The 13,236-nt window shown below is 42.2% G+C and overlaps 3 protein-coding genes and 1 pseudogene across 3 annotated transcripts; all 4 read right to left on the reverse strand.

Moving 5' to 3' along the window:
- Positions 1–597: 597 nt before the first annotated feature.
- Positions 598–3,736, reverse strand: LOC108821412 (RNA demethylase ALKBH10B-like; annotated as a pseudogene).
- Positions 3,737–4,423: 687 nt separating this feature from the next.
- Positions 4,424–6,968, reverse strand: LOC108823024 (protein OBERON 3-like). The gene is made up of 2 exons (XM_018596251.2): positions 5,212–6,968; positions 4,424–5,133 (listed from the first exon to the last, which is right to left on the reverse strand). Exons 1-2 carry the CDS (start codon positions 6,857–6,859, stop codon positions 4,655–4,657), a joined length of 2,127 nt encoding a protein of 708 aa, XP_018451753.1. The 5' UTR covers positions 6,860–6,968; the 3' UTR covers positions 4,424–4,654.
- Positions 6,969–7,808: 840 nt separating this feature from the next.
- LOC108821413 (cyclin-SDS-like) lies at positions 7,809–10,716 on the reverse strand. Its single transcript, XM_018594455.2, has 7 exons — positions 9,739–10,716; positions 9,469–9,636; positions 9,007–9,173; positions 8,597–8,725; positions 8,328–8,508; positions 8,189–8,233; positions 7,809–8,091 (listed from the first exon to the last, which is right to left on the reverse strand). Exons 1-7 carry the CDS (start codon positions 10,621–10,623, stop codon positions 8,065–8,067), a joined length of 1,602 nt encoding a protein of 533 aa, XP_018449957.1. The 5' UTR covers positions 10,624–10,716; the 3' UTR covers positions 7,809–8,064.
- Positions 10,717–11,049: 333 nt separating this feature from the next.
- Positions 11,050–13,111, reverse strand: LOC108821414 (uncharacterized). Its single transcript, XM_018594456.1, has 6 exons — positions 12,453–13,111; positions 12,241–12,372; positions 12,062–12,157; positions 11,861–11,962; positions 11,386–11,540; positions 11,050–11,302 (listed from the first exon to the last, which is right to left on the reverse strand). Exons 1-6 carry the CDS (start codon positions 13,011–13,013, stop codon positions 11,221–11,223), a joined length of 1,128 nt encoding a protein of 375 aa, XP_018449958.1. The 5' UTR covers positions 13,014–13,111; the 3' UTR covers positions 11,050–11,220.
- Positions 13,112–13,236: the final 125 nt, after the last annotated feature.

Raw genomic sequence — 13,236 nt, forward strand, 5'->3', positions numbered from 1 at the left:
TTATGAATCAAATAGAGGATGAGACTGAGAAATGTAGAGAAAACGCATTTCAGGAGGATGATATGGGTTAGTGGAAAGTTAGTGAAGGTAAATTCAAGAATAAAATTCTCATCAAAGACAACATGGGAGCTGATAAGGGGTTTGGTTTTATTTTTCAACTGCAAAATTTGCATTTCTAACATGGCTAGAATGCAACAGTGTGAAGGAGGATCAGTCAGTGTTCTTTGTAATGATCCATTGTAGACGTGAGGTCAATTATTTTTTTAGTGTAATTACTCAGTGAAAGTATGGCAGAATCTCGCAAGCGGTCTGCTGGGTAATGGTTTCACTAATGTATGGTCGGTTCTGGTGGGAAGGATCATGGATCAAACAACTTGATAATATACCCATGTTTACACTCAGATATGTGTTTCAGTCCACAATCCATGGATTATAGATGGAGAGAAATGGAAGAAGGCATGGGGGAGAAATCATCACCTCCATCGAATCTGATTAGAAACAGATTTTCTTCTATACAAAGGACTGGAAATAATCAGAGCTAGATGGGGACTTGGATAATGGTTTTCTACAAGACCAATGTCAAACCATAGATAGAAATAGGAAAAGATCCGTTTTAATTTTCTATTTGAAGAAGCATTTGTAAATATAAACCAAAGGAGTTTTCGTTTTCAATAAATCTTTAGCATTCAATTCAAAAATATATATATGAAAGAAGAAATTGAAAAATCTCCCTAACTTTTGTTTAATAGATCCGACCCTGACTGCTACTGCCATCGCACTCCTCTGCAGCGTATCCGTTACAAAGCTTCCTCTTTCGTCGTCTTCATCTCCATCTTTCCTTCTGCAGAGTTGTTCTCGCTGCGGTCATTGGATTTCTCTGTGGATCCTTGTACTACTACCTGTTCTTGAGCTGAGCCGGGTGGGAGGAAGACACCAGTTCCAGGGATGGGCACTCGTGGCTGTGGTGGCGCCTGGTGTCGTGCATGAGGTAACAGTGGCCAGCTCGTTGCTCCTGCCACGACACCACCACCACCTGGGAACGGCATTGGAGGGGAAGGTGCTATAAAAACCGGCTGAACAGCTCCTTTGTTTGGCGTGGGCAATACACCGGTTGTGCTGGTAGGCATAACAACAGGGTAATGTTTTGGCTGACGGTTGTGATGATGATGATGATGATGATGATTCGGCGATCTGCTAAGCGGTGGTGGTGGTGGACTCCAGTTATGTCCGTTTCCCGGCTGAGATTTGGTGAATGTGATGAGAATCCTCTGCTTTCGGGTTGAGTGAATCGCAAACTTAGCAAGATCTGCTGATTTGCCTTCCACCACAAGAACCGATCTGTTTCAAAACAACCAAATTGTAATTTTGATTGATGATGATAATCATATTGAAAGATCAACTCTTTACCCGGGAGAGAGTGACAGCTTGAGAGAGCCCTTGTAGTCCCCAGGCTGATCAGAGACGATGACTCTTCCAAATGTGAAATCACATTCTGACAAGGACATGATCCCCACGGGTCGTCCGAACCAGGGAACAAACATATGAGGCTGCGAGTGATCTCCCTATATGGTTCACAATATATATATAGAGAGAGTAACAAATAGTTTTAAGGTGGTTTCAACGAACTTAGCAAATCAGTTTATCTACCTCGTTGAAGAAATCAATGATGCATGCGTCGGGTTTCACAGGTATGATTTGATCTGAGACAAAACGTTCAATGATGTCTGAAAGAAACGATGGGATTGGCTCTATTCTTCTCTCTGCATAACAAAAAATATATATCTCATGTTAACTTGTCCATAGAAGTTATAAGTAAAGAATTATTTTTTCAAAAGAAGTTTGCCTTTGATACTCTCGTCATCAGGTCTGGTATCAGCAATGGGAAGACCGAGTTGGATCATCTCACGTCCATGTCCTCTATTTGGTCTTTTATATCCCACAAATGCCTCACCTGTTTTTTTTTGTCATGAATCAACTGTTTTTTAAGACCTGATATTAAATAATATATTTTTTGCAGTGCATAAAAAAAAAGTTTCTTACTTTGAAGTTGACCTCTTCTTCCAGCGTTTCTGAGATTGTTTACAAGAGAAATGAGTTGAGAAACTTCCTTTGCATCGACTATTGAATCATATAGCTTCAATCCTTCTACAACATTAACCTAAACACACACACACACACAAAATTATAAAAAAAAACTCAAATCTTAGTATTGTAGGGCATAAAGTATTAAACTATCCAACTAACCATTTTCGCTTCATACATCTCTTGGACAACAAAAGTCTTTGCCGTGCTTGCAGGACACTCTTTGTCTTTCTCATCCTGCTTCTTCTCAGAACTGAGATTGTTATCTAAACGAAACAAACACCACCAGATCAGAACACTTCAAGAAGGTCAAAACATCATGTAAAAAAAAAGTTGAGAAGTCAGGTTTTGTCACAAAGTACCTTTAGACGCCGAGTAACAACTACGGTTCACTATTTCAACTTGAGTTCCTGCACCAGTAGACTCAGATTCTTCCGCATCTTTACCATCGCTCTTCAATTTCTCGCTACCATCTGTCCCACAAACATATAAACCATTATAGAGTCTAGAGACTAGAAAGTAAAACTGCCACAAACATATTAAAACCTAAAGCTTCCACTATCAACATGTTCCACAATATCCATTTAACAGCCAAAGAAGTTTACTTTTCTTACAAGCAAGCCATGAAAAAACCAACTAAATTACCTCTCTTCTCCTCGACATCAGATACTGCCTTATCACAACTCGCTAGCTTAGCTACACTCTTGTGTCCATCCGGATCCGAGCGATGCCCGTTTCTCGCCATGGTCTCACCTCCTCTGTAACCACCACCACCACCACCACCATGATTATAATGCTTGTTAAACCCAGGCCCTGATGATCTCCTTCCTCCAAATTTCACAGTCTGATCCGAGTTGTAATGCCTTTGAGGCATCATCATCTTCTGTTGCCGCTTCCAAGCAGCTTGGTCTAGAGCGTAAGAAACATCTGCGATGGGGAAAAAATGCTGCATATAGAGAACCTGAGACCAGCTCGATTGACGGTGTTGGATGGCTGAGACCACCCCCTCGTACTCGTTGTGATCCCCGATCGCCACTAGATGCTGGCAGAGGGAATCGATGATGGCGTTGGCCGCAGCGAACTCCCCGCGAATCCACGAGATAAACCCGTCTCTCCCGTCCGGGATCCAGTTTCCGGGAGGAGCAACGTTTCCAGGTGGCATTGCCATTGGTGTGGTGGCAACAGTAAAAGAAGAAGAAAAAAAAGATTCTTTTTTTTTAAGGTTTTGCGATCAGACAGAACTCATTAGCTCTGTTCAGACAGATCTGCAGAATTAAACAAGATGGCACATTTAATTACTGGAAGATAAAAAAAAACACGACTTTAACGTAATTCAGACAAAACCCATGAAGAAAGTAGATGGCTTTAGGATTTAAACACAAGAAGAAATAAAAAAAGGAGTAAGGAAGAATCACCGTGAATGTGAAGGTTTTTAAGAGTGAGGCAGTACAGATCTGGCAATGACGTCTTCTTCACGGTGAAGCTGAAGTGAAATAAAGAGAGGGGAGAGAGTAATCTTTGTTAAAGTGATGGTGTGTGAATTAAGGGAAGCTTCCTAAAAGGCGAGATGAAATTGAGAGAGAGAGGAGATGAGAGAATCGATCTAGGGTTTTTGAGTGAAAGAGGTGTAACTAGAGGGGGTTAACAGCTAATTTTGGATTAGTTAAGAAGACGCATGCGCGTTTAAGAGTTGAAAACGGTGGCGGATCACGTCATATCATTATCTCACCTTTTTTGATCAAATGGGCCTTATGAGCCGATATCATGATAAGATTATATGGGTCGATATGGGCCTATAAGATAGATCATAGGTTTTGTTTTTCTTGCAGCAGATTATAAGTTCTGTAAAATGACCAACGGTTTTGGTGTCAAATGTGGTTGGTGTGATATCTAATTGGGAAATGAGAGTGGTGTTATTTGACATTTGATTTACCTTTGGATGTTTTTTATTTGTTGTAGTTTCATCTTGGATGCTTACTATAAATTGTTATTATTTGCATATTTTAATCATAGTGACAAATGTTCGACCAAAAAAAAAAAATCATAGTGACAAATTTCCACGTCAGAATGCAATTTCAACGATCCGGAAAGTTTCATGACACTGCCATTCACTTGTTTATAGATTTGGTATACTCTTTCTCAAAAGATTTTTCCCCCTAAATGTTTCAAGTAATCAAACATTGAAATGTTTTAAGTTTTTGGTGAAAATAAATTATACAAAATTCGCCTAATGACAAATATTTCAGCTTATTTAACTAAATATGTTTCTCTCAGAAATAAAATTCAAGCATCCATCAATTGTTGTCTATTCATTTTCATATTCTTTTTATGATAAAACCCATTAGTACCAAAATATATAGCATAGTTGCAAATGATTCACTTTATACAATATAAATGAATTATATAAACATATTAAACATGCATGGTAGTTATTATAAGCAAAAAAAAACAGAATTTATAGATTAGAAAAATGATATTTTAGAAGGCAAGAAATAGATAAAGCCTTTAACACTGATGTCTCCCACAGAGGCAAATAAATGCTTAACTGAAAGACTCTGTTTTTCTAATTCTCTCATACCAATTGTTGTCTTGTACTTTCCATTCTCTTCAATAACCCTGCGATCTCAGACTCCATCCTCAGCTTCATGTTCCTGTAATCGCAATGCGAGTTCTCAAGCTTCTTCAACTCCTTCAGCTTATTCCTCCTCCTCTCTTCCGTCTCCTTCAGACACAGCCGCGCTATCTTCTCCGAGTACTCCTCCTCCATCTTATCAGTCTTCATTTCTATCATCCTCTTGAAACTCTCTGCCTCTGTTCTCGCCTCGTCCGCTTTCTTCTGGAACATTCTCGTCTCGGCTTCCTTGATGCTCACCATGCTCTCCAAACTATCGAAACTGTTCATCATCGCATCTGCTAACGCAAAGCTCTTCTTCTTCATCTGATCCTCGGATGTTGTTGAAGGCGTCACAGATGCCTCGTCTTTTCTGTAGCTCGATTCTGCTACAACTGTTTGCTCTTTCGGTTCAGGAAACTCTGTTACCGTCTCTGCATCTGCAAGAAAAGAATCAAAATCCATAAGCTTCTGTTGAGGTTCCTAATCTTTGATTGATGATGAGTAATAACACTTACAGTTGAAAAACTGAATGATGAAGTTAGAGGCATCTTGCGGAGAGATCTGTTTACTCTCCAGCTTCTTCACCATTTCATTAGCTTTGTGATGCAACGCTTTGCCTTTACTACCATCATCGCTTCCACGGAACACCTTTCCAACGCAGTCAAGCTCCTTGACCAGAGTCTCATGTCCCCAGTTCTTGGCGCAACACACAAACACATCCTTGACGAACCCAAACATCTCCGATTTATGAGCACATCCAACGCAATGGAACAGCATCTCGGTCCTACCTCGAGGACCTTTCACGCTATGTCCCGGCCTGATCAGACCCTCCCGAATCCCACACGCAGCGTGACACCAATGCGAGCACACATCACACCCAACCCAACTACAAGTATTACTAGCGGAATCAAACCTCAAGCAGACCGGACACATACAAGAGCTGCAAAACCCCTTGTTCTTCGAACAGATGTTGCACTCACAGTCATCGACAGGTAACAGACTCTTGCAGTTCACGTTCCTACATCTCAAGAAGAGAAAGATCTCCACCAACTCGTTCATAGGGATCCGGATTTTACCAGACAAAAAGTACTTGAGCCCCGTCCTCACGGCTACGAGAATGTCCAGCTGGTCCTTGACGCATTTGGACAGCGTCTCTTTGCAAAGATCGGATCTTTTGTCGATCTGGCTCTGAAGATTCGCCAGCTTCTCCTTACGCCCCGGCGAATCATCATCATCGATCAAGTTCCTTAAGTACTCTTTAGCTGCTTCGAGAGTCTCTTCAGCCATCCCTTGAATAATCAACGCCACGGAAGATATAGACTTCGAAACGATGTCGTCGAGGACCCTCTCCGATCTACTAACCGCATCGTCTTCTTCCGGATTGGGTAGTAATAATCCCTTGGCGGCGACGGCTGGTAGCTCGGAAGGGAAGAAGGAGTACTCGGAGGAGTTGGAGGGTTTGCCGGTGAAGGGATTGACGGCGAGGACGCCGCCGCCGTCGCCGACGGGTCTGAACCGGCTGTGGACGGATCCGTTGGTTCCTTCTCCGGCGCACCAGATATGATCGGAGGTCTCGAAATCTGTGGAGTTTCTAGTCATGGAGCAGCTCATGTTGTGGGAGAAAGGGTGGGAGTGGGAGTACGACGCCGTGAAATCGTTCGAAAACGACGCCGTTCGCTCGCAGTTTGTCGTCACTCTCGGTCTTTTGACGGCGTTTGACGCCGTTAGAGATAGAGAGACGTCGGGGAGAGCTAGAGAGAGGTTTAAAGTGTTCTTCTCTTCTTCTTTGACGTCGTCATCTCCGTGAGGAGACTTTCGTTTGGGTTCTCTGAGGTTGTTGAAGAAGTCTCTCTCAATCCGCTTCTCGTCGTCGTCGTCTTCGTGGCGGTGGCTTGGATTCTCCGAGAAGGTTATTACCACTTCTTTCCCCTTTCGATCGGCGATTCTCTCGGAAAGATCCTCTCGGTTCTCGCAGAGGTAGCTGAGAGTGAGCTCGTTTCCTGATCTGGCTGAGGATTTACAAGGGAACCCATCGAGGTTGCTGGACCGGACGCTGATTTTGTCAGCTCGATTGCTGTTGTTGTTGAGATGAGAGAACAGAGGCTTCGATGCTTTGGTTCGAGAGCATTCTCCGTCGATGGCGAGATCTTTCTCTCCTATCATGGCGTTTGGACAGAGAATCAGGGAGAGAGAATGTGAGAATAGAGAGAATGATGGGAATAGTTTGGTCGTCCTAAATGGCAAAAGATGTAATAAAGTGAGACCTCCGAGGATAGTATTGTCGTTGTCAGCAAGTCCCAGCATTATAAGTAAACGGCTGTTTTTTTGTTTGAAGTGTTCACACGAGTCACGAGACGCGGTTTTCGTCACGTTTCGATAAAGTTAACACAGTCCCCCTCGAATAATAACCCAATACTCAAGAGGGAATTTTATCCGGCGATACTTTTTTTGTTCCCTTCAAACGATGATGCATATGAAAAGTGTTATTGATATACTATGTAGAAATAAAGTAAGCTAATATTGAACGGCTTAACTGATTAAAGGATTGTTAATTGTATGATCATAAGCAAATCTTTAATACAATATTACGATCCTATGAGGTGATTTAGGTGGCAGGAATATATAAGGGACAGTGGACCTTATAAGGGACAGTGGACCTGGTCGGAATGTAAATATTTGAGCAACAAAGTCACGCGTTACGTATTACTGATGCCCAACTTGTCATATTCTTATCTCTCTGTTTAAGCACTAGTGCCATTTAATAAAATAAACAACCTCGGCCAACTTTTTAGCACAACCAGGGCCTGAATGAACAGATCAAACCCAGAGGTCACGGTAATGTTGTTTTCAAGAGGGCCCAAGCAGACCATTAGGCATTGCATGGACATGTCTATAATCATTGACTCAATCGAATAATATGCACAACCTCAATTCATGGTTATGGATTTTCTTATTGGATCAGTAAATGAAGTGAAGCTTTAGTCAAGGCCCATTATAAACACCTGATAAATCTCATTGATCTTGGAAACAGAGATTTTATTTCCTGATCAGTAAAAAAACAGAGGAAATCTTCCAGACCTTATTGAACAAGAGTTGCTCAAACAAAAAAAGATAGTGAACAAGAAAATGACTTGATAAAATGGGAGCGTAGCGTATTGGGAAAAATAAACAATAAATGTGGGTAACGACACAAATAGTTGGTATCAGTATGCCAATACAAGAGCTAAAAAGTCTTTAAGTATATATATCTGTAGACGCATTGCTTAGTATATACTGTTTTTTAATAAATGGTAATAATAACCTGTGAGTTCGTATGGGGAGTATACTGTGTTCTGGTTTTTGGGGTCTTTGTTGTTGTTGTTGATTGCTCACTGCTCAAGGAACCATTCCAGGCTCTGTATATAGAAACACTAGTTTAGAACTCCTTCCATAACCCTCTTAGTGGGAGAATATAAGAGGTCCGATATTATGAGAGTGATGTTTAAAATATACCTTGACGCATTCATCCAGGTCGTTATCTTTTGTTCTAACATGAACCTGCAGAAGGAGAGAAAAAGAGGTTTGGGATTGAAATCATTTTGTATATTCTTGAAATCAAAAAGTATTTAAGTAGTGTTGAAGAGACTGGTACCTTTACCACTCGTTGGTAGGCTGAGATTTTGTTGTGTTTGATGCACGCAAGAACTACGAGCCCGGCTGCTACACTCGAGGGCCAAAAACAGAGTTGAGTGTGATCGGCAAGTGAGGTAACGGCAAAGGATTTGGCTACCCTTTCAACTTCTGGATTGGCTCGAGCAGCTTTTAGGTAAAACCTGAGAAGTATAAATGATTCAGTTATTATGTATATTTCAGTGTGCATGTGTCTTGGAACAGAAAATATAAAGTAACAGAGGTTTTTACCATAAGAAGTTAAAGATTGTGGGTGAGAAGCATTTGAAGTTGAGAACTTCTTGAATCAGCCACTCCATTGCCACCACTTCATGACGGCTATACTTTAGGTTCTCAATGTAGAAGTTCCTTTTCCGTATGCTAAATAAATGTAGGAAGTATCAAGTGAGCATCTGAAGGAAACTGAACTATTGATATGTGTCACTTAAAAAGGGTTTTGCAGTAAAGAGCTTTCTAGAAACAGAATTCAATATTTGACATACATGACTATATAAGATTTGTATCTAGACTCTTAACCTATTATTAGTGAGTGATACTCAGTTTCTTGAAATAGTCCTCATCTTTATTCATGTTCAAAACATTTATCTAATGAACACTGGAAGTCAGCATAATGAAGATGGATAGTGGTTTGTAAGTTGTACCTATTGTAAAGTTGGTTTTCTTCAATCCTGGTGGCCAGAGTAAGACTCGCAATCCCGACTAGTACTAGAGTCCTCTCGCTGTTGAAGGATCCTTTGCTCAAGAATCGATCCAGCAGACTAACTCCTAAAAACAAGGTCTCTTGCTGAAACCCCATGTCAGAACATTGCTGCGTATAGTCAGAGAGAAGACAATCAGCAACAAAAAGATTACCATATCTGTCTGATACATATATAAATAAACCATATAAGATTCAGAGATGAGCTGTAGATTTCCTCAGGCAAAAACACCTTATAAGCTAGCAACAGCAACAAGATCTTAGATCAATATACGTTCCAAACATCACTTTCCTATACAATCATTTCCTAACCGATGTATATATTTTCTGAGCTTTCGACATTCAGAGTTCACTAGTTATATAATCATTCGCATATGTAGAAGAAAAAAATGATAAAAATGTTCACCTCCACAATCCATTGAACCATGATCAAGCGTAGACGAGGGATGAAATCAGCATGGTCCATCCTGGAGCAGTAAGCCTTAGCAGAGTCACGCAAATACGCATGGCTTCTCTCTCTTTCCCTCAGCATTTGGTAGCTCTCTTCCACCTCTTCATCTTCAAACCTTACCAGCTAAAACAGAAAGATTCATTCCATAACAGAACATCAGATTCAAATGTTCAGATCAATTTTAGGCTAGCAAATCGAGTCAAGCTTCAAGCAATTAGCACTTACTTGAGACTGAATTTCACGGTTCTGATCATGGCGAGAAGATTCGAAACCGTTGGGAACTGTGGATCTGCAGAACTGTTCCTTGTACTGAAGGTAGAGAGAGCGAGAAAGCGATATAGGAGAGGCAGAGCTAGATTTCTCAGAGAATTCGCTGCCGGAATCGGAAAACAACGACGGAGTGTAATCCGATGAATCGAGGACGGAACTCTGTGAAAATATCTCCGATAACTCGTCCTCGTAATAGTCTGAAACATCTTCGCCGGAGAACGTCTCTGTGCAAGCGAGATCGGAGACTGTCTCAACAACCTCCGGCTTCAGTTCCACGAATCCGCTCGGTTTGGAGATTTCAGTCTCTTCGTTATCGCCTCCGAGCTTCGAGCAAGAAGAAGACACCACTGCCGAAACGACGTCGCTCTCCTTGTTGTTATCTGACACGAAATTCGAATTCAGGCTATCGGAGACGTGCTCGGCAAAGGTCACGTCGGATCGCGTGAAGGACGATTCGCTTACTTCAATCTCATCATCTCCGTCCTTCTCCTTGGTTAGCTTAGAGTACGATCTAGTGATCCTCCGAAACTTCGGATCAGCAGCAATCGCCATCTCCTTCTCAGGTCTAGAAACTTCTTCCTCTTCAGTTCGATTCTTCTCGACTCTGCTCGAACCGCATGAAACACTGTCGTCGACCGCAGAGAGCAAATTGGAGCAGGAGTCGACGGAAGCAGCGGATACTCCTCCTGTTTCCTTGTGACAGAGAGGTGGCTGGATGGAGACTGGCGAGATCTGAGCTCTCTTCCGGCGCGAAGGAATCGACCGAGCCTTCTTCCCGGCCACGAACGGCGTCGGCTCAGCCTTGCGCTTTGAAATCCTCGACGCGATCTCCTTCATCATCCTTTGACACGAAAACTTCCCCGAAGATATTTTCAAATTCGAAAATGGAAATTCGTTTCTGTTCGTTAGAGACTAGAGAGAGAGAGAGTGATGCAGTTATGGAAGTTGTAGCGAGAGGGATGGTGGAGAGTGAGAGAGGCTTTAATACCCTGCGGAAAGGTCCACGTGAACGTCCCTGTGGTCGCAAATCGCAACCATGGACGCTAGTCAATCTATATCAGCGTTTGCGTTTGAATTATCTGCACAATCGCAAATAGCTTAAAACATGCGGTTTGTTAATTACATCAACTTGTTGGTATATATAAATTAACGTCACGCGTTTATCAGCGGTCTAATAATTTTTCTTGGATAATATGATAATATCACATGCAAAGACTCATTAACCAAGCCGGTACCGGTTCGAGGCGAAAATTAGCAAGGCTCAAGAGTGGTGAATGATTTTTATTCGAGAAATAACTTGATTAACGGAAAGTAACAAAACTGGCCAAATAGGGAAACAAAAGAAACTCAAAACAAAGAAAACTGAGATAAGTTCTTGGCTCAAATCTGATACACAGATCTCATGTGAAGAATCAGGTGAGAGTGAGGGATTTGAAATCAGAGAAGCATCTCAGCAATTTGAACAGCGTTTAGAGCAGCTCCTTTGCGTATTTGATCTCCACAAACGAATATGTCCAGCCTGAAAAATTCACAAAGTTAATAGACTTTTAACTTAATGGGAAGATTTGATCTTAAATTCAATAGAAACGAGTGAGACATTACCCGAAATTGCCATCTTGGGACACGTCTCGCCTGATCCTACCAACCGCTACATCATCTTTGTTAGAGACATCGAGTGGAGTAGGGAAGCTGTTAGAGGCACGGTCGTCTATAATGTAAACTCCAGGTGCTTTTCTCAACAGCTCCCTTGCTGTGTTCTGTTATAATACAATTACAAACAAGAACCTGATCATAAGTTTCTTTTTTTATTTTTGTCTCTTAAGAAGAATCCTAGGCTCTAAAATATGCTAGCAGAACAAGTCCAAGTAATAACTTTAGGGTGCTTTAACGCTGCAATTGCCTCAAGAACTTACAAGCCTACTAACGCTGATTACAGGTATATGATTCCTCGAAAAAGAAGTTTAAAAAATGCCTATAGCATGCCGTTTAAGCCATGATTCAAATTTGACATTCCCTAGGAAGAACTACTAATAACACATTTAGTAGAAAAAAGAGTTTGAAGTTGTATTATTACTACCTCATCGAGGGGGTTCTCAAACTGTAGATTCACACTCTCTGCATGAGCACGCATAACCGGAACACGTATACACGTCGCTGTTACTTTTACTTCTGTGTCATTCTGCCAAGAGCAAGAAAGGTAAAAAAAACCTCTTTAAACACAACCAACATATTCAACAAACAAAAAAATACAAAAACATCTCTCCAAGTAACCACTCACCCAAATCTTCCTCGTCTCTTTCACAAGTTTCATCTCCTCTTCGTTGTAACCATTCTCAGTAATGGGAGCATTGTGCGAAAACAAGTTAAATGCATACTGTAGAAAGACAACAAAATTAATCAAAAAGTAATCCAAGAATCAGAACACTAAACCACCATTTGGAAAAATTGACTATTCACCTGCTGACTGAAGATGTTACAAGTCGGCGGTTTACCGGCTAAAACCTCGCGAGTCTGCTGCACAAGCTCTTCCATAGCTGCAGCACCTGCACCACTAGCTGCTTGATACGTACTAACCACCATCCTCTTCACCTGTTATAATAACAACCAATAAAACATTACTCACAAAACGCAGATTTAAAATTCTGAAGCAAAAAAAAAATAATCAAAACCTTAGCGTGATGATGAAGAGGCGTAACGGCCATCAAGCAGATAATGGTGGAGCAATTAGGGTTCGCAATCAACGCCCCTTTACCATTTCCCACTTTAATCCCTCGCATCGCCTCTGGATTCACTTCCGGGATCACCAGCGGGACTCCCTCGACCATTCGAAACGCCGAGCTGTTGTCGACGACAATCGTTCCCCTCTCCGCCGCGCGTGGCCCGAACTCCTTGCTTATAGATCCGCCGGCGCTGAACAGCGCGATATCCACGCCGTCGAAGCTCTCCGCCGTGAGCTCTTCGACGGTGTACTCGCGGCCGTCGAAGGCGACGCGTTTCCCCGCGGAGCGTTTCGACGCGAGCATCTTGACGGAGCTGTAGGGGAAGTCTCGATCGGATAGGACGGAGAGGAATTCCTGTCCCACGGCGCCTGTGACGCCGACGACGGCGAGAGAGGGCGCGGATTCCTGGAGAGACATTTTGACCCTTGCGGAGAGGGCTCTGGGTTTGGGCCTGAGTGGGAGTCTGGAGAGGAAAGAGGTCTGTGGGGTGTGGTGAGTGAGAGTCGCCATTGTCGCCGTCGTGAGGAGGATGATGAAGAAGAAGTGGGAGTGAGGTTTTGGAGGCGGCCGATAATCAAGAGTGTGGGTCAGTGTGTGTAATCAAAATATTAAATCATCTCCATAATCCAGAACAGCAGGCCTTTTCAGTCTAAGGATTTTGAACGACAGGCTTTTTACTAACTCTGAGACACTGAAACAGCAAGATGTTTGACAGTCGTAAGCCAAAAACCAT

Source organism: Raphanus sativus, chromosome 8, assembly GCF_000801105.2.
Source record: "Raphanus sativus cultivar WK10039 chromosome 8, ASM80110v3, whole genome shotgun sequence".
NCBI classification, from domain to species: domain Eukaryota; kingdom Viridiplantae; phylum Streptophyta; class Magnoliopsida; order Brassicales; family Brassicaceae; genus Raphanus; species Raphanus sativus.

What these genes read in the sequence shown, in the direction of transcription:
- LOC108823024 (XM_018596251.2), bottom strand. Translation starts at nt 6,859, where the DNA reads ATGATAGGAGAGAAAGATCTCGCCATCGACGGAGAATGCTCTCGAACC. An exon ending in CATCATTCAGTTTTTCAACT is followed by an intron (nt 5,134 to 5,211) that starts GTAAGTGTTATT and finishes CTTTTCTTGCAG; the next exon opens with ATGCAGAGACGGTAACAGAG.
- LOC108821413 (XM_018594455.2), bottom strand. Translation starts at nt 10,623, where the DNA reads ATGATGAAGGAGATCGCGTCGAGGATTTCAAAGCGCAAGGCTGAGCCG. An exon ending in ACCGTGAAATTCAGTCTCAA is followed by an intron (nt 9,637 to 9,738) that starts GTAAGTGCTAAT and finishes TTTCTGTTTTAG; the next exon opens with CTGGTAAGGTTTGAAGATGA. An exon ending in CCTACCAACGAGTGGTAAAG is followed by an intron (nt 8,234 to 8,327) that starts GTACCAGTCTCT and finishes CTCCTTCTGCAG; the next exon opens with GTTCATGTTAGAACAAAAGA.
- LOC108821414 (XM_018594456.1), bottom strand. Translation starts at nt 13,013, where the DNA reads ATGGCGACTCTCACTCACCACACCCCACAGACCTCTTTCCTCTCCAGA. An exon ending in GTAACATCTTCAGTCAGCAG is followed by an intron (nt 12,158 to 12,240) that starts GTGAATAGTCAA and finishes GTCTTTCTACAG; the next exon opens with TATGCATTTAACTTGTTTTC. An exon ending in TCCCAAGATGGCAATTTCGG is followed by an intron (nt 11,303 to 11,385) that starts GTAATGTCTCAC and finishes TGAATTTTTCAG; the next exon opens with GCTGGACATATTCGTTTGTG.